Source organism: Ochlerotatus camptorhynchus, unplaced genomic scaffold, assembly GCF_037179485.1.
Source record: "Ochlerotatus camptorhynchus isolate MF236.1 unplaced genomic scaffold, CSIRO-AGI_Acam_v1.1 ptg000277l, whole genome shotgun sequence".
Taxonomy (NCBI): domain Eukaryota; kingdom Metazoa; phylum Arthropoda; class Insecta; order Diptera; family Culicidae; genus Ochlerotatus; species Ochlerotatus camptorhynchus.
In genome coordinates, this window is record NW_027040766.1 from 936960 (window position 1) to 957881 (window position 20922).

Here is a 20922-nt window from a genome sequence, read left to right on the forward strand (position 1 = left end):
TGTGTTGAGTCAATTCTTTGCACATACAGATAGGTGGGTGAGACTCGAAATTTAAGTTTGTTCGAGAATTCCTTAGTCATAAAGCAATGCTGGGAGTAAGAATTCAACAATGCTCGAGCTAGCATGACGTTTCCATAACGATCTTTAACTCGAATGAGTGCCGTTGACAAGAAAATGTTGGGTGTAGGTGTTTTGGCAAGTGCAACATAATTTTGGCTTGTGGATGCTTGACCTGTTGGCTGCGTGATTGTGCTTTGTGAGTTTTTAGTGTTGGTGGGTGTATTGCATGACTGAGTGTGTGCTTGTTTTATTGGTTGCTGTGGGGGTGTTTATATGCAGCATTGAGTGATGTTTTTGCCTTAATTGGTGACAAACCCGATGATTAAAAAACCGGTGTTACTTCGAGAACAAGTCGTTCAAAAACAGAATCCTTACAACCTCTTCTTGTAGCTAACAAATACAGAGAGGTACCGTTGTTTTTTTTTTTTTTTTTAATTTAGCTACTATTATTTTTTCTGGATACCTAGGCATTGATAAAGATATCATGTGCGGTCAGCATTCTTACTACCAATGATCAGGCTACGTGGAATCGAGCAACCATAAAACATATTTTTATGCAAAATGAATGGAAGTAACCCTGACCTCCGATATCAGCAGTAATAAATGTGTATACGCATTTCAACTGAACGGTACAACACAGCAAATAAGTTGCCATTCGTAACCTTTATGTGCCAAAGTTGCGATGTTTATTCGAAGGACCGTTGCCACCAAAATGTCGTTTCAAATTTCAGAGCAAAATGCATACAACTATTGTCATAAACTTGGAGATAGTGCAATCATCTTCCCGCTGAAGAAGTCACTCAAATTTTATGCTCCACATTCAATTATCATAAAATGAAATTTGACGACACCATACAGCTCCCACAAACTAAGTTATTGAGTGAATCATGAGAGCTATTGTTGGTGCGCTCACTTCAATCGTCCATCTTCAATCCCGCCCCACTAGGTACCCGAGCAAAGTATGCGACTCAATTTGATGTACATTTTTCTTGTTGATAACAAAATGAGTTTTCAATTTCATATTCTGCTGAGGCGTCACAATATCAGCTTCAATCGACAAAATCGATGCGACGAAGAGACTGGTAGCATTCTTTTTCTGTTGAAGCCGAACAGCTTCGTGGCATTCTAGAACCTCAGTCGGCGTCTACAAATAAATTTTCAATCGCTTGTCTCTGTTTATGCCGCCGCTTCATTCGTTGAAGCGGACCAGTGAAAGAGCGCTTGAGCGGGACATGACACATATTACCCAAGTAACATTTCACGTTTTATAAATTACTACAAGGATACTATAAATCAACATTCATAAAACCCTCATCAAAGCAGCTTTGCCTTTATTACATTCACCAAAACCTCGTTAAGGCTAGAATCTGTCTAGTTGGCCCACCCCGAAAAAGGTTTTGAAGGGCATATTTTCGAGGCACTTCAAGATTGATTTGCTGCAAAAAGGTAATACGATGAAAGCAGTGAGAACCATTTGGAATCCTTATTAAAACTACAACAACCGCACTAAAAATAAAGCATCAATCAAGATAATACGGGATACATAAAGGGCGAACACGAAATTATTGCGACACATTCAACAGGGCATAACTTTTTTACCATTGGGTAAAAATCAACCAAATTTTGCACACTTTCTCATTGATGTGTATTGTGTACATGCTGTCAAACTCGAAGTCGTGTTTTTCGATTCAACGAAAATGGAGGTGAACCAACGCGAGTTGAGAGAACAAATTCTTTCCAAACACCTGGAATTTCCTGACCTGTCGCACCGGCAGTTGGGAAAAATGTTGAACATTCACCATTCAACCGTCTCCAGAGTGTTGAAGCGGTTCCAGGAGCGGTTGACGTTGGACCAAGGAGCTGGAAGAAAACCGGGACCGGAGAACAAAAAGAAGGAGGGAAAGGTGAAGTGGATGATTAAAGCAAATCCCAACGTCTCAAGCCGTGATTTGGCTAAAAAGATCGGCATGTCGCAGAGCTACGTCCAGAATGCAAAGAAGAGAGCTGGACTACATACATACAAGGTACAGAACTTCCCAAACCCCGATGAGCGGCAACAATCGACGGCTAAAACTCGGGCACGGAAGCTCTACGAGAAGATGCTGACAAAATATGGCTGCTGTGTGATGGACGATGAAACGTATATAAAAGCCGATTTTAAGCAAATTCCGGGGTTGGAGTTTTTCACCGGCAAGAGCAAGTTCGATGTGGACGACAAATTTAAGAAGAAAAAAATGTCGAAGTACGCCTCCAAATATCTCATTTGGCAGGCCATCTGCTCTTGCGGACTGAGGAGTGAGCCTTTCGTGACAAAGGGCACAGTAAATGGCGAGATCTACAAATCTGAGTGCCTCGAGAAGCGCCTTTTGCCGTTCTTGCAGCAGCACGACGAAGCTCCGCTATTTTGGCCAGATTTGGCATCATGCCACTATTCTAAAAGTGTCCTGGAGTGGTATGAGGCCAATTCTGTCCATTTTGTTCCAAAGGACATGAATCCGCCAAACTGTCCTGGCTGCGCCCGGTGGAGCAGTACTGGGCAATAATGAAGTGGGAACTTCGGAAGAGCAAGAAGACAGTCAAAGACGAGAAGGACATGTTAAGAAAATGGAAAAAAAAAAACTGAGAAACTGGTACCGGATGACACTGTAAGGACTTTGATGGATGGCATCAAGCGAAAATGCGTTCAATTTTACACTCAAGGCTCCATCGATTAACTTTTCTTTTGATTTTTGAAGTAAATATATGTATAAAACTACCCTAAAATTTTGGTTTGATTCTAAACATTATAAGAAAATTGGCATGACATTTTCGGTGTCGCAATAATTTCGTGTTCGCCCTTTAAATATCATCCGATCTTGTCACATTCATAGCCGGCGCCGGTGGTGTAATGGTAAGCGTGACTGCTTTCTAACACCCCAATGGGTCTGGGTTCAATCCCAGCCGAGGTCGGTGGGATTTTTCTGAGGCATAAAAATCTTTGGTCGCGTCTTCCTTCGGAAGGGAAGTAAAGCCGTTGGTCCTGGCTCATGTGTGTTGAATTGGTGCGATATCCTACTCAGGTGTGGAAGCTGCCTTCCTGCACATTCGATTGCCGTCAATGGATGGCAATCGATGTCCGTCGGTGATTGGCACTAGATTGCGGAACAAAGACCGACGTTAAATAAAGGAAAGAAGAAGAAGAAAATATGTCATTGTTCAAAAATGAATCTGTCAAAAATTCCACATAAATTTCCTCATCATTAAAGTGAAAAAAATACAAAAATTATCAAAACAATTCTCATTTTGTGGTATATTTTTAGGTGATAGATTAAATCTACAGTGAAATGTGTTTCGGAAGATCGAAAAAAAATAAGTCCGCTTTCGGAAATCGTTGATTTTGCTTATTATTTTTTATATTAATCATTGCGTCCAGCCGAGATAATTTGATGATTTTTGTAATCTTTATTAATGTTCATTGATGAATTGATGAGATTAAAGCAAAAATATCTCGATAAACGAAGATAGTAAAATACAAATGGAATAATACCAATATGGCGGTGGCAATAAAATTCATTTTCCATTAGCCGGTCAGTTGCATCGCTAACAAATGCAAAACGTTTTAATTTGGCTTTAATGAAGATAATTTGCAGACTGAATCGTTTTTATCTGAGGTCATTTTGCTTGTTCCTATTCCGATTAGTTTTATGACGGCATTAATGGTTTCAAAGTTGCCTGGAAAAAGTTAAACGTCAAAATTTTTGTATCTTTCGATAGTTTTGTTGTTCGATCATTGCATCGAGCTTCTACTCCAGCGTTAGATCAGCAAGTTGCGTGGCATCCTCGATAAGGGCGATTATCATCCATTGGAAGCAGTTTATCAAGAAGTGTATCTACATAACTTGGAACAGGTGGAAGCACAATCGTTCCCGAAAAGTTTTCCTTGCCTCAATGATGCAACGAAGTTCATATGCGCTTGATTGGATTTTTTTGGAACAGTTGACCCTTTCGCCGAATCAAACCGCTACTTTGGCTAGGAAGTTAGCCAATTGCCAGCTGACTGACAGTTTTTGAAGCTTTCTGTCAGCAGTATTTCGCAGTCCCTGCTTGGCACTGATGCATGTTATTCGGATCATCATAGAAACGCAATTTCTGGAGACGGCTGGTCTGTTTTTATTCAGAACGTGACGCAAACGCCGTTGACATTGTTTTGGGTACTTCTATCAATTTATGGGGTTCTAATTTGACGCCTTCCAGTGCTTCTTGAGCCGCATTTACTTCACTCTTCTCAGTCATCTGTGCTGTCATTGTTAACCGGTTCAGTTGGAGCTACTGGGCCTCCCAAGAAGTTCTGGAATTGGATTCCTTTTCCCTTCCGTCGACAGCATCGCTAGAATAATTCCTCCTACTATCGCTAGTATTATCACTTGACTATCCTTTGGCATTTCCTTGTGATCCTGCGTTTTAAAACTTCAATTGATTAATTTTTTCTCTGTCTCTACGCGGATCCATATTTTTAGTAACAGTAGAGGGTTTTGTGATACACTTTATTGGCACAAAAAAGCAGTACTAAATGCGTTTTGTTCCCGTTTGAAACCGAACGTATAAAACCTTTTATAATTGCTTTTATAATGATAAAAACACCTTTACGGAGTATTTTGTCGTGACATCAAAAGAAAAAAGTAGAAGGGTCTGTGCCTAGGGGCACGAACGGAAGCTTGACGTAGGACTGCTAGTGGACTGAATAAATGTGAAGAGCATTTAGTTCTTTTAATTGATCAATTATCAATTATCTCAACTCTTTCCGTTTTTGAATTGTAGGCGTACCAAATTTGTAGTAATCTTTTTCAAAGAGAAAGTTGATTGAGAGAATCAATCAAAATCACTTGCACCCATGCTTCCAAGTTTGGTTACAAGATTACAACTCTGGAGAGCACTTTGTGTGGTCGTTGGGGGCTTGTGGTTCTGAATATGGACAAACAAGCACAGATAAATTCTATTCCAACTCTTTACTGATGTAAGCTTGATGGCCCTGAAAAGGGCCGGTTTATTGAAGAGGACATCCATGGCCACTTACGCTTGGCGTGTTTTTAGGTGACAGCATCACGGACCTCATTTTCCAGGAGCACCTTCAGCACACCTCGTAGATCAGACCGGATATACGTTTGACACCACCACGGCGAGCCAGACGACCGATGGCGGTTATCTCGAAGAACTTTGCGATGACGCTTGGCGCCTCCTTTACCAGAGCTTTTCCTCCATTGCCACGACCAGTCAATTGTTGCTTGTTAGGTGTGAAGGATTGGACTAGCCACCACCTTCCTACTGCTGCTATTACTGATCACCACGGCGTCCGATGCGAAAATGAGCTAATGCCATACAGCAGCGGTCTTTCAAATATTTTCATGTTAAAGCAGAAAGATGTGCAACCAAGTGGTATAAAAGCTTCAAAGACTTCTCCCATTATGAGTAGTTTGCTATCAAGTAGCGAAACTTGCTCTTTTCTTTTTGCGTACACGGCGAATGAGAACGACCCAAATTTGAGTTTAATTCATAACTCATAATCGCCAAAAGTGCAGGAACTCAGCGATGAGTAAATTTGTCTCATTGTTTCCTGTGGAAAACCTAAAAAATCTTCCGGAAAATGAGGAAATTGACGAACATTTTATTCAGTCTCGGAGTAGTACCAATAGACTGAGTGAATCCAATCTTTACTTTTCTCAAATTCGGGAATTTTTCCCTAGAAAAACCTGGGAAAACATGAGGCAAATTTACTCATCGTTGAGTTCCTGCACTTTATTTCTTATTTCAGAGATAACTACACTCAAATTTGGATCGTTCTCATTCACCGTGATATCACCTTGAAAGATATCGGCGCCGGTGGTTAGCGTGATTACCTCTCACCCCAGCAGGCCTGGGTCCAATCTCAGTTGGCGCCACCGGCATGTTCTAAGGCATAACATCTCTGATCACGCCTTCCTTCGGGAAGTAAAGCCGTTGGTCCCCGGTTGAGTTGATGGGTCGATTGGTAGGGACCCTGGTGTGAGAGTTGCCTCCCTGGCGTCGGTAGCATTGGAGCTCAGAACGGAAAACAAATCTCGCGTCACTTTTCAATAGGTCCTATCTACATTGATCGATTCTCTTCATCGACACTCTCTTTCGTAAATAACTCGGCTTCACAAATGTTTCCTGCCGTCTTCGTCGAATTAGATGCTAGATTGTTGATTCTTCCATCGAAAATATCCGGCCGTGGCGATTCAAAGTTGATCAAGTTTGATCAAAATAATTTGTACACCTGCTTCTAGTTTGATTACATGAGCATTTTGTGTGATCGTTGGTTCTGAATATGGACAAATAGGCAGATGAATTCTATTCCTACCCTTTACTGTAATAAGCTTGGTGGCCCTGAAAAGAGCCGTTTTGTTGCCAAAGTTGGTGACGATTTAACCTCCGAAACCAAACAGAGTGCGTCTCTGTCACTTCAAAACGTAGATGACATCCATGGCCGCTTACGCTTGGCGTGTTTAGTGTAGGTGACAGCATCACGGACCTCATTTTCCAGGAACACCTTCAGCACACCTCGTAGATCAGACCGGAGATACGTCAGATATCGCCAGGGCGAGCCAGTCGGCGGATGGTAGTTATCTCGAAGAATTTGCGTTTGGTTCTGAATATGGCGATGAGTGTGCAAAATATTACGCAATTCCATCCTCCCTATTTGCACGCGCCCGAGGATCGGAGACGAATGCCACTTCGACTTGTTTCGTCTACTCACTACTCTCTGACGACTGTGCTGGGGAAGCAGCATATGCATGTAGGTAATTGGTGGATTTGTTAGTTAATTCGACGCTTTTGGACAATGCTTGAAATTTACCAGTTTTTCAAAAGTTTCTTGTTGAAAATCAACATTCGAAAGCATTATTATCGATGCGTAGCCATATTTCTGATCGAATGGTGATAAAATTATTGAAATTGGACCAGGGGCAGCTGAGTTATTAACGTTCAAAATCTTTCTTAATTTGTTACATGTTCCATTTTCGGTTTTCACAAAGTGTACCCCCATATAGAAATCAAAGACGTAGTTCTACGTCAAAAATACCGAGCAGGTTTATGATTGACTAACTGAACAGATTTATACAGGGATAGAGTTCTGCATTAAATTCATGTTTAAAAACATACCCGTTTTGACTTTATCGTCAGACTTTAATAGGTTTTCAAAACAGCAAAATGCTGAACAACTCACCAAGAATGTGTTGCACTTTTAAATGCTGTATTTAAGTTAAAAATATTGCTTATTACCATTATAAAACCACAATGAATCATTGTGAAATCCAAAAGACTGATAAATTGTTACTTGGGTAAGCAAATAGAAAATGTGGTGATAGAGTGTCAGTGAATGGGATTGAAAGCCATAAGGAGGTTTTTTTTTCAATTTGATAATCGACGTTACTTTCATTGAAAGTGATGAGCAAAGCAACGGCGAGAAAATTTACAGCCAGCCTGTCGATCTAAGCGGGCTTCGTTTTCATGTTCGTTTTGAGATGATAGTCTAGTTAGGTGTTATAGAAATGATGCTTTGAACACGTTAGCTTCGAAAATGTAGAGCCTTGCTGATGAAAACAAATCGAAATCAACAGCGAATTAACTTGTCGAGCAAAAGTACAGCAAAACGGAATCAAAATGTGTTCTCAAATATAAGCTGAAATCAATTTATGATTTCAATTTGAAGTGGACATCAAAATTTGAAATCGATTGGCTATCATTTCGATGCTCAACTTTGCTCGGGTATCATCCCCATGGACCCTACATTTAATATCAGCATGCAAGCAAGCAAGCAACAGACGACAAATCAGTCGAAAGAGTCATATGACCGTAAAATTAAAACCGGACACCGGGCAGCCACTGTGATCCTGCCGTGAACTGGTCAGCGTGGCCCCAGCCCCAATGGCAATGCAGTGTGAGTGTGTGTGTGTATGTTTGTGTCCACATCACAATAGAGAATGCCAGCAAAGCGGGAGGCACACAAAAAAAAACCCGGAGCGGATGCTTTTCTGGCTCGGTTGACGCAGGAAAATATTCAAATAATAAAAATGAAATAACATACACATAACCTATATCTGTACAAACAAACATGGGCGATTTAGTGGAGTCAAGCTGCCAAGACCGTCGGTGCGTTGCGTACACTTCTACACCGCATATTCTGCATGTGTTCGAGGGTGATGCTGGCAACAATCGAAATTTTCTGAACAAAGTGGAATTTGTTGCATCGTAAAAGTATGCACATACATTGTGTACGGTTAAGTGCATTCTGGTCGAGTACCATATCGTTTTCCAAGCAGATTCGAGGGTACGGTAAAGGAGCGGTTGTGCTTGGTGGTGAACTCGACAGTGGAATTTCATTCTGGTCATGGGTGGGTTGCAGAAATTGATTTTTTTTGCTAAATTTCTACTTCAAATGTTCAATTAAAATTCCCGGTGTCTCTGAATAGTTTTACAAGCTAAACCAATTACCCATCCAAACGCACACACAAGGGAATACTGAGCACGTAGGCATATTAAGAAGCTTACTTAGTGCTTCTCGAAGAAGCCTTCATTTGCGAACCGAACGCTGATTGCCAGCTGTTTCCAAGCAACCTACACAACCGGAGCAGTCAGCACAATGCAGGATGTTGTCGTTCAATGAGGTTCATTATCGGAGGGCTTTTCTCTAGGGATTTTTTTCCTTTTGCCAACTCCAAGAATCAAACTAACGGGCATTACGGAAATAAAATCGAGCAATCAGTAATCTCCAGCACGGCTTATTTTATTTTTTGCACAACTTTGTCGGACTACGCACGGAAACAATTCAGTATAATTATTTTCCCACACCCATAGTTAGGCGATTTACCACCCACTGATAGGTCACCACCGACCGGTAGGCTTATCCAAACGATTGGCCGTTATTTTTTCGCACATCTGCCAATCGTGTCATGCTGTGAATTTCTCCGTTTTCCGAAGCTTGCTGCCAGGCAGAGTGACACATGCCCGGAAAACGGCACTGCCTTAATCGTCTTTCGATCTGGAATATGTCTTTGTTTAGTTTTGGATGCGGGATCAGGGGAATATAGGTTTTATGATGTTTTCTGTCATATCAGAGATAATATTGCATAGAGATGGAAGAGACATTTGACTTTGGAGTGTCCCACGCAGTGCCGTACGCCATCACGATAGAGGTCGGACTAGATTATTCGAAGGTTCAATTATCCGGGGCTCGATTATTCGGAGAAAATGGCTCGATTATCTGGAGCTATATATTTTTTCCTGTTGTATTGGATTTGAGTAAGTAAAAACAATAAACATTAGGTAAATGTAACAACCATTGATGCAGTTTAACCATTTTGAGCCAAATTGTGCTTGGTGGCGATAATCAAAGTGATATAGATATGAAGAGCTTTGATTGTGTTGGTTTATTTTTTTTTAAATTCCGTTTGAATCATTTTGACAGATACGCGTATTTCGTCTACTACTTGAAGCCTTCATCAGTGCCAAGTACTCAACACCACTGAAGAATCCATCTTTTATCTATAAATACCGAGTTCAGAAAGTGATGATACCGATATTCGAAAAATAATTCTGGCAACTCTGCTAATAGGGCATCGCATTTTTTTCTTTTACTACAAACGCTGATAAATCCTTATCAAATGTTACGCGAGAAATGTATTGTACAAACATATCTGTATTTATTTTCGTTGCTTAATCGAATTCAGAACAATTGGCACAATACACGACAGAACGAAAATAATCAAGCAATTGTCTGAATGTATGCGTCCTGACATTCCAATTCCAATGTGAAAACGTGTCACACCTCCAGCAGCGGCAGATGTTTATAAAAGGCTGCTTCAGTCTGACGACACGACAACGGTTGATGGGTGAAATTTTCTGAAGGATATGATGACACGTCGTCATCGTCGTCTTTGTCAGTCGGTCTGTCCAATTTTCCTCGCTTCCACAGCGCCCTCGGACCATCCACCGGACCTCAGAAATAGCTAGTTTTGTGTGCATTGGCATATGTGTGATTGTGAGGAAATCTGGGGGAAAAATAGGGTTAATTGGCCTGTTATGAACCCCCTAGTAGCTGTTAGTATGCCTGGTACATAAAATAAGTTTAATACCTGACCACTCGGGTTGTTTAAATTCTATGATGGATCGTTAAGAATATATTTATATTAAGCATACTAACTCAGCTTTCATACAAGGTATAAATAATAGATGGGGTAGAATTTCATTCAATTCAATCCTAAAATTTTGTTAAATGACATCTAAAGCAAATGTAAAATTTGGACAATTTGCCTATTCGACAGCTCCATTGCATTAAAATGTACTGTTACTTTGTTTGAAATGTATAGTATTTGTGGAGATCGAAGTAGGTCGCGCTGAAGAAGTGGCGTGTTTGAATTTTGCTCCCCTGTTTAACAAATTGTGAAGTTTCTTACGAACATGTGTTTTTGCGTATTGGAATGTTTGAATCTGAGAGTAAAACAGTTAGAGCTGATCGGAACGGGGATCGTGAGCCAACATTTGGAGGTTCATCGACAATGCTGCAATGACGGTGCGTTTATTCCGATGCACTTCTTCCCGAGTCCTGAGCAAGGGGAAACTGATTTTGTTATTTGCTCCATTTGCGAGGACAACTGATCTTAAGAATCACGAAGAGGCGGGCTAGTTACCAGAGTTACATTTTTCTCGTGTGTGCAAAAATGTGCTGCCGAGACTCTCAACAAACCGTCTCCCGTCGCAACGAAAACAACATGTGACGAGCGAGAAAGAGACACGCGAGAATAAGATACGAGCGAGAAACAAACGCGACACCCAAAAATCCTGGCGTGCGCGAGGCTCGCGCTGATCTCATGTGCCTCATCTCATGTGCTACAATTAATGTTAGAACTGCAGAGCTCGAAGTTCTGGAAGGTGTAAGTAAGCGAAATACAGGCTGTTGAAACTTGGTTGCTTTGACCGACATTTCATTTGCGTTTGCACAAACCATTTCTATTTTAGAGGGAAGGTAGCATATATTTGCAGTGCTTAAATTCTTGAAATCCTCTAATAGCAAAAGCCATTAATTTGCCGGTCAATTAGAATATTCTTTGTTTATTTTTTCCGGTTCAACACTTAACTGCACTTGCATGACTAACACACACGTTATTTTCAAAATATAGAATGGACAAAAATTCTACAAAAAGTGAATCGGTATTGTTTAGTACGGGGATTTGACCGTTGCATGACGTTCACACATTTTCAACGAAATTTAACCATTCATCGGCAACACAACTGGTATATTTTGTTAGATGGGATTCAAAATACGAATAGATTATATCGGAATGCTACAAATGCAGCAATGTTATGATAATTCAATGGGTGATAGATTTTTTTGCAGAACATTTTTTCTTGGCGTATTACCTTTACACGTTCACTTGTACTTTGTTACCATTACTTTAAAAATGTTCAGATTTTTTTTTAATGTGCCTCATGTGATCGAGCATTCAGATAAATTCTATAACAGAAGCGGTGACCCACTGGGTGATGGCGCGGTATATGCTAAATAGTTGCAGCAAAATAGTGACATGAGCGGGCATCGTTGGCTTTAACTCAGATGAGCGTGTAGACCAGTGCAGTGATATATTTACCACTCCAATTATTAATATCACCAAGTCTACCGACCTTCTGTTCTGTTCCTTCAAATCGCTTTCTGGTTGGCACGGTACGATCTAGGTGGCTTCTGCTGACCATTGCTCTGCGGATTTCGATGGCATCGTTTTCGCGTCAATGTCCGTAATCGCTAAGAAGAAATAACCTTTTCGGTTAGATAACGGGGCGACCTTGCCTTTGTATACCAACAGTGTCAGAAGGAAGTGCCTGAGTATCGGCACCAATTCCACAAAGTGACCACCAAGCGCCACCATCTCGCTACAACAAACCAGAAAGTGGTACAGCCATTGCTACAACCTGCAACAGATCAACCGATCAAATCACCATGTTGCCACCATGTTACCAGAGTGTATGGTTTAAATTTGGAAAATACCGTGTTGAAAGTTGATCTATCCATTTGAAAAATTAGATATTCAAAAACTTAAGCACATTCTTAAGTCATCCTTTTTTTAGCAACTCTCTAATTCAGATCAGAAGAACATCAGCAAATGCTGATCTTTTAAAACTTCCTGGCTGTATAGGGAGCATATCTGAAAGAATATCCTGTTACTTATGCAACGTTTCCTGAACATCTACAAAATTTCCTTAGGTTTTAGAAAATTTACTCAAATTTCAAAGTACCTTGAAATTAAACGGTGGGCCAAAATTTTCATCTTCAGGAAGTTCATTGAGGTTTTTAAAATCTCTGGCAAACTGCTATGAAGTTCCCTAAACTGAAACGAAGATCCCTAAAGTATTCTATCTTTACGAAATTCCCTTAACTTTTTCAAAATGCCCTGTACTTCTATGAAGTTATACGCAGTTCCTCGAATTATTACGCAGTCCACAAAACTTCATCAAAGCTTGCTTCACGTCTACGTTTCTCGTTGATTTTGCGCAAAGCTCGACGCCCGAAATTTACTGAATTTGTGCGGAATTCTCTGAACTATTTCAAGTCCATGAGGTTTCATCAAAGCTCTGAAGTTATAAAAAAGGTCCCTGAATAATAAAGAGGTTCCCTGCCATTAAACAATAAACTTCTACGAAGATACCTAAACTTGTATAAAGTTCCCACTTCTACGAATTTTTCTGAACTTTTCCATGATCTCAGAATTTCAAATAATTTCACTAAATTTAGCTCATGATTCATCTGACATATGTTGGTCTTAATGCATAAAACAAAATATAATGTTCTAGTGAAAACAGTTAACGGAACATTAGTGTCAAACGAAGCATAAGTGTTACTAATCACATTAGCGACAGTATGAATAGCCTCATTCAGCCCATACGGTCAATTACGAGCTGCAAGGTGTATGAAGTGTCGTTGTCTTATAACTTTTTCAGGAACGTAGAAGAAGAGTTATCGAAGCAGTTCGATGAAACTCTACGAAGTTCAATAAGGTTCAGTGAGCTTCTACAAAGTTAGCTGAACTTTAAAGAAAAATCTGCACTTCAAGAAATTTTCCTGAACTTTTAAAAAGTTCCCTGAAGTACCAAGAAGTTTCTTGAAGAACTACAAAATTCCTTGCAACTCGGATAGCAGTTCGTACCCTGGTGTAGTGGCTGTAGGTGCATTGTCAGACAGCACCAGCAAATCAACAGAGGAAGTGGTAGAAGTGCTGCATGAAGAGGTAGTGATAATGGACGTGCCCTCAGGAGTCCGATAAAGCATGCAAAAACGAACATCAGTCGAGATTCGATACGTTGCAAACAAAAAAAAATAATATAGGAAATCGATTTAGATCTCCATTGGAATATTTGTTTAGTCCTTCGGCTCCACAGAGCTTTCAAAGATATTGAACCTACTAAATAAACATTTTGGAAAACATGGTTTTCGATTCATATACTGACCGTTGAGTGTGACAAACATGTTGGATTCATCCCAAAATTTACAATCCAGTTTTCTTATTTCTCATCATATTTTCAGGTTGACTTCTACTTGGGACGAACATACCATGCTTTTTGTCTAAATATATTTGAACAGTTCTCAAATTTAAGTAGATGTTTGAATTAACTAGTGATGTCGGCTACAGCTTGAAAGGCTGAAAATACTGATGGATGAAGTCATACGAATCAATTTCAACAACGAAGTTTTTTTTTAAAGGGCCCTCCGAACTATTGGTTCTCTGCCAGCTGCAAAATACCTATCAATTTGATCCACCAAGATCAATCGGATCCAAATCAGGCTGATCAATATCCCAAAATTTGAACTAATTTGGTGGCGAACTGATTCTGCACTGGCTCTTTGAAGTTTATATGGGAATTACTATAAGAAAAGTGTATTTTTTGTCCTCATCGTTCTAGCCCTGCACCATAATGATTTACGGAAAAGTTGTCCATCAGAGCCCCCCCCCCCCCTTTAATGAGAATTTCCCAGCTACAACTTTGTTGAATGTCAAGAAAATTTGTTCTTAAATTAATTTCCAAGTTGATAACGTGCTGGTAGGATTAATCGGCTGTTTTCAGGGCAACACTGCATCTTGCCCTTATGACATAATAGCCTCAATTTTTTGTCTGCTGAACAGTAAATGAACCATGTCAGAAGAACATTATCTTCCTAATCAATCAATAACTAATAATCCTAACGTTCAATTTTCCAATTCCCACATAAACTTCAAAGGGCCAAGTGCAATATGAGTTCGCATCCTATTGAGAACAAATTTTGTGAGAATTATTATTATTATTATTATTATTATTATTATTATTATTATTATTATTATTATTATTATTATTATTATTATTATTTAATTTTATTCATCGGTTTATTGTCTACATGAAACAACCTTAAAGCTAAAACAATTCAAGTGTTTCTAATCCGTGCCAAAAAGCGAGATGAAGATTCCCCAAATTCGAATAATTCTTCGACAGCCGTAAACGTACGCATCATAGTTGTTAGTGGTTCGTTGTAACCGAACGCCGTTCGATGATCAGGTATGATCAGGTGCTGATTTGAAATCGTTTGAACTTGATGGAGCTAAATCAATATTTTGAACCATGAAAATTCCATGCGCATGGATCGGTAGCAAATAACCCCGCCGGTAATTGGTTCGTAATCGTTTAACACATCTTCCGCTTGAAATACTTCTATAAAACCACAATCTTTCAACTCTCAAAAACTGAATATCAACTGATTGAAATCAATCAGTTGTACCAGCAACACGAGAATGTGACAGGACTACAACAGTTCTCCACCAACCAGCCACTTTTAGCATGCACGCAGGACGTAGGTACGCTGCCGATCGCCCTGGAGCTCGCCGAGCTTAGCTCATGAGACACAGCACATGTGACACGAATGAGGCACGCAGAAACAAAAAAGAAACGCGAAATAATACGTCTCGAAATGTACCAGGCACCTACGATCTTATAGCAAGCGTGTCTCTATCACGCGGGATGGATGCACGTGTACATTAACTCTGCTAGTTACAGATCATTCGGGTGAGATTCTTCCTTTTTATTTAATTTGCTTGTATTATAATTCTATTAGTATTCATAAAAACTTTACCAAATTATGTCCCAGGGCTAGGGGCATCCCACTTTAAACATTAGTTCCAATATTTATTAAATATTTTTAAATATCTCGTAAGTATCGCTAAGTATTTTTAAGTATTTTATTTCTAGGTTTTATTTTTATCGTAGTAACGTTTGTTTTATGACCGGTTGCTAGTGCTGTGTTTGTTGTTTTTTGCTCCATCAGTTCGATAATTTTAGTCGCGTGATCTGATAATTTTTTAGAGTATAAAATGAGTTTATTTGAAATGAAGTGTGAATTCATTGTAAGGGGGTATTTCAAATCTGCCTACGAAAGGATATAACCAAATGTATGTTTTTCAGTGATCTAAAATGGGAAAATGCAGTTCACTGAGTCTTTTTGATCCATTTTCTCTAACATGAGAATCCTAGAAGACGATTGTGGAACCAAAGAGCTTTAAATGTGAACAGTCTTGTAACGATCAGGAATTTTGTATAAATTTGTATATAATTTGATAATTTTAAATTGTTTGAATTAAATTCCTTAGGTTAGGCAGTAGGAAGACACAAGCAGGACACGAAGGGTTCCGGGAAATTCCGTCCGTTGGGGAGAAGTTGCTGCGTTTGGGCACGGTGAATTGCTGCGAACGATTTAACACGACTACACCATCGGCAAATAAGCGTAACCCAAGCTCTCGTGCACCGTTTTATCCGCTGTCACTATCTTGACTGGACTCTGTTGAACTCATTTTTCTCCGCGATGTCTACCATGCTAGTTACACTCACACTTGCCCCAGAGTCCAAAAGTGCGCCGTAGTCCTTATTGAAGATCTTCACCGAAACATGTGGGCACATGCCTGTGTGGATCTTCACTTCACAAATGTCTTGATATGGGTCTAAAAAAGGTGTTAACTCGGTTGTTTTGGGAACTCTAGTAGCAGGAATGCTGTTGTTCCCTATACTGCACTCCCGACTTAGTTTCCCGAATTATCTAAGGATCTAACCTGAGATTCCCTCGAATGGTTTTCACACGTGGTTACCGTCTTCCCTTGTGTACCACATAAATAGCAAAACAACCTCTTCTGCTCTGGATAGTTCCTCCATAAATGACCGTTTTTCCTACAATTCCAACACAACGGCGGTTGTGCATATCCTGATGCGTCACGGGCATTCGCAGAGTTCTTCTCAATAGATACAGCTGCTCGCGGAGCCCTTGGTCTTCTTTCCTGGTCAAACTTCCTCTCTAAGGCGTTTACTTCCTCCGGTTCTGAATCCGAATTATAGGAGTCTGCCGCTTTTTCTGTAACCTCAATGTTGTGAACCGCGTTAACCCTACCGGCACCCTCTCGCGGTTGTCTGAAGACAGGATCATTAGCGTCGATCCTGTATGCGTAGTACTCCAACTTTCCTATATCGCGAACGGTTCGGCATGCTAATTTTGATCGGTAATGTGGGCGCATATTGTCCCAGATAACCTCAAAAATGCGCTGCTGATCTAGTGGAGTGCTAAGCAGTTTATTCAACCGCTCAATTTCCATTTTAAAACTCAGGAAAGTTTCGTTCCGGTTTTGCTTCCGTTCGTAAATCTTTTGCCGATTCCCCTGATCCTTGTTTGGATTACCATACATATACCGGATCCTTTCCTCAAACTGCTGCCAACTATGGAATTCATCTGCATAGCACAAGTACCAGTCATATGCTTCTCCTCTGAGAATGGTGTGGATCCTTTGCATCAGGACGTCATCTGCAATCCTATCCATCTTTGCAAGACGACGAACCTTCAGCAGGAAATCCTCCAATGACCTGCTACGAGCATCTCCGCTAAAATTCAGATGCCACTTCTCCATCCTGCGGTCTGCGTCCCGAATCTCATTCTCGCTGATTACACGGTAGGTCTGCTGTTGTTGACGGTTCCTTCCAGGAAGCTTATTGTCCTCATCTGAAGACTCGTCTGAGTTGAAAACCGGCTGGACTTGATGTCTTCTGAAACTAAGTCCATAATTTCTGTCATGGTACGGCTCACGGTACCGGTTTGGTTCATCCAACCGACCGCAGAACACACGTCGCCGCTGCCCACTGATTCGGTCATCTCGAAGTGGCTCTCTATGGACATTTGTTCCATTCCTTCTTCGATGCATATTTTGATGATCGTTCTGATTTCCGTCTGAATCATCCCCTTGGTCAAAATGCGGTTCTCGTCTTCTCCGATAATCCTGGTTTCGTTCTACCTGCGAGTACCTGTTCTCATTACTGTGGTAACCGTTATATCTTCCACTGTAAAGGGAGCCATTCGTATCGGCCTCGTATCCATCTCCTCTATTTATGCTGTCATTCCTATGTCTGGGTACCTGTTTTTTGAACGGCGTCTTTTGCTGTTGCTGATCAGGAGCACCACATACACCAACCTTACTACCTCCGAACTGGCTACGCTCATCGTTTCGATTTTGATCACCTCCTACGGCTCCTCCTGAGTATTTCATCAGCAATTCCAGTGTCCGTTCGAGTCCGACAACCTTAGCCTCTAGCGCTTTTTCCCGATCGCTTATTTGTGTTTTTGGTATCGTACCCGTTACCACATCCGATTCTTTCTGCTTATCAGGATTACCCTTATCCGGCTCTTCATCATTAACCTTATCCTGTTCTTTATCACCATCTATGCTCTGCTCCATTCTAATGCAGAACCTACTCAATTCCGCACGAATTTCAATGATGAGCTCTTTCCGCATACGCTCCGACTCCGTATCTTGAGTAAGTATTCGTTTTACTCTCCACCAATAGTGTTTCAACCGAGAGATAGCCCTATCGTCCATACCTTTCGCCAACTTCCTTTTTAATTCTCCGATCTTGGAGCAAATATGATCATACTCGTGATCGATGGTATATGGAGAGTAATAATCTTTACGATCTTTAGCATCTCCCAAGAACAAGTTCCTCAACAAGCGGTACTTTGCCTCAACGTCATTTTCAGTTTCATCAATTCTTCCTCGTATCCTAAGCTCATAATCTACCTCCTCATTGGTCAAATGATCCGCATGGGGAAATTTAGAAGCCATGGCAACAATAACAAAATTATGTAATCAAACAAATCGTAATAAAAATTATAAAACAGAGAAACAATAAATAACTATATGGAAACTAGCTAAATTATATTATAATTATTTTATACAAATTTCCCAAAAAGGCACTACAATCAACTCAATGTTACTTCAACTCAATATCCCACAACTTTCTATAAATTCACTAAACTTCAATAACACTCAAAGATTCTCCTCAAAACCAAACATTTCGGAAGAAATATTCTTAAATTCATAAATCTATCAATACGTGAACCTAAAACTATTCATAATTCAAAATCCAAATTCCGAAAACCTGCAGTTGGGCCAATTTGTAGCCAGCCCGGGCGATCCGTCTCTAAAAACGTGTGGCTTAAGCGCCACTCCACAAAGGAGACCACACGCCCAATGTAAATTTGCCCGGTTGAGACTCTCCTAAGGGCGAGTCCATTAAATTTCCTAGAAAGGATTTACGGATCAGGCAAGCCGGCTTTCAACTAAACGTCCAAAACGGGAAAACCCTATTATCTCCATGAAACCACAAACACGATAGTCACTCAGAGAGTCGGTGAGAGTTCACCCATACCTAAAAACCTCTACAAAAGAGAATTTATCATCATCGGCAGTCTCGTCACTTGCCACTAGACGTCGCCCCGATCTGGAGTGGACTACTCTCCCGAACATTCAAACTCTCAACATGAGGACGGGACACGAAAACTACAACGGGAACGCGAAGTGATGTCGAATACAGTCAATTAATTAAAGCTAAGAAGATGATCATTTTACGAAAACATTTATTATTACGGAACTATTCAGGCGGTATATTTAGTGCATAACATTATCCTACGTATCTTTATTTACATGTTCCAATTCATTTCGGTCTACTTGTGTGTGTTCGCTCCTATCTCCTATGTGTGTGCGATTTCTCTCTCCCTACTTAACGTGCTCATGTGCTCTACTTAATCATGTGTGTGACGTCACTTTATCGGCAACTCAGCTCCAAACGAGTCTGCGCTCCTGGTGACAACGACGTTGGCGTTGAAAAACGTTACTTTTCAAAGGCGGGAATGCCACATCATGAGTTCCGGAAAAGCGTGTCACGGAAACTCGGCGCTACTCGCTCATCAGTCTTAGACTGGCAAAAAATCACTCCGTGGCGCCCTCGCCGGACGCCACACTCCAAAAATAGAAAAGTCTTGACTCACCAGATGATGTTGGTTTACGTGATGGTCACAGTCGATGACCTATCAACGGGTTCGACGCACTCTTTAGGGATCGTCGATGGTGATCCGATGAATGGAGGTGCTTCGCTGACAATGGCGTTTCACACGCCGATGCGATGGCGGTTACTCTGCCGTGCCGGTAGGTTGACGAACCGGCGGGTGGACCGTGTCCACGTGGAGATCCCCTGAGTCTCCTCGGACCGATTACGTGACGGATCCGTCCGCTTCCGGCCGGTTGGCGATTGCCGGGAAATTCCGTCCGTTGGGGAGAAGTTGCTGCGTTTGGGCACGGTGAATTGCTGCGAACGATTTAACACGACTACACCAGAACAGTGAGCACAAGCACGAGCACGGACATGGACAGCATATATTGAGCACATCAAAAATTACCTGTAGATGTATCTAGCCTTTCTCCTGATCGCACACAATTCTCTAAACGCACACTTATTCTACTAGCTAAAGGAACGAACAAAAATCTTCAATTAATTTTAAACACTAGACATCACTTTAAATTACATACTTTAACTAGGGAAAACGCCCACGAACAAACGCGCACACTTCAAGAACGTTGGGAAGTCACGGACGAAATGATCGAGACCATGAATCCTCAGATAAAGGAAAGTAAAACGCGGACGAACCGGAAGTCCATCATTTCCCGAAACCCTTCGTGTCCTATCGTGAATCTAAAAACACGAAAGATAACTTGGCTCGTTTAATTGCGCGACTGTCCCTTTCCTACCCTATCCATAAATTAAATGGACCCGTCTTAGGAAAGATTTCAGCAAAAATGCTTGTGTCTTCCTACTGCCTAACCTAAGGAATTTAATTCAAACAATTTAAAATTATCAAATTATATACAAATTTATACAAAATTCCTGATCGTTACCTGGTTAAAATGTCATATTCAATTATCTTAAAGATAAATCGTCCAGCTCAAACCTTTGTAGGGGTAAGAGGTGGGACCATCATCATCTTTTTTTTTTTTTTACAGTCTCCTACAATTAAAGAACATGTAATTACTGTACAGTCAGTCTAGCGAGTTCATCATATGGTAGTGTTCCATATTTGTCGAAGAATTTATGTTGTTGTTGACTGTATATATTATGAAATAAAAGCTGAACACAATGAAATTGTTTATTCTCAAGACTACTAAACAACAGACTAATCATAGTTTACCGAACCACCGAATCTATACATAACAATAATTTGAAAACAACTATATGGTTTTTAAACGATAAAATGAAACCTGGAAAATGGAGCATTTTTGTAAGGTTATCGTTCAGCTCATTAACCCAATATCGCCACATATTTTATAATCTGTGACGTTTTGTAATTTTCCACTAGAAGCTAGTTCAAGAGCCTCTAAGGGAACATCCATTAAGTAAGTCACGCTGTGGGGGAGGGGGTGTTACAAATTTGTGACAAGCAATGCATTGGGTAGTGGAACAAAGTGACGAATGGGAAGGGGGAGTACATTT

General features: G+C 40.6%; 2 protein-coding genes across 2 annotated transcripts in view; both read right to left on the reverse strand.

The window, feature by feature from the left end:
• Positions 1-20922, reverse strand: part of LOC135706300 (neuroligin-1-like) — a 762843-nt gene that overhangs the window by 572510 nt on the left and 169411 nt on the right. The window lies entirely within an intron of this gene.
• Positions 19546-20922, reverse strand: part of LOC135706372 (uncharacterized) — a 32584-nt gene continuing 31207 nt past the window's right edge. Inside the window, exon 2 of the mRNA XM_065227983.1 lies at positions 19546-19743. Within this exon, the coding sequence (XP_065084055.1) occupies positions 19546-19743 (198 nt within the window). The remainder of the gene's footprint in view (positions 19744-20922) is intronic.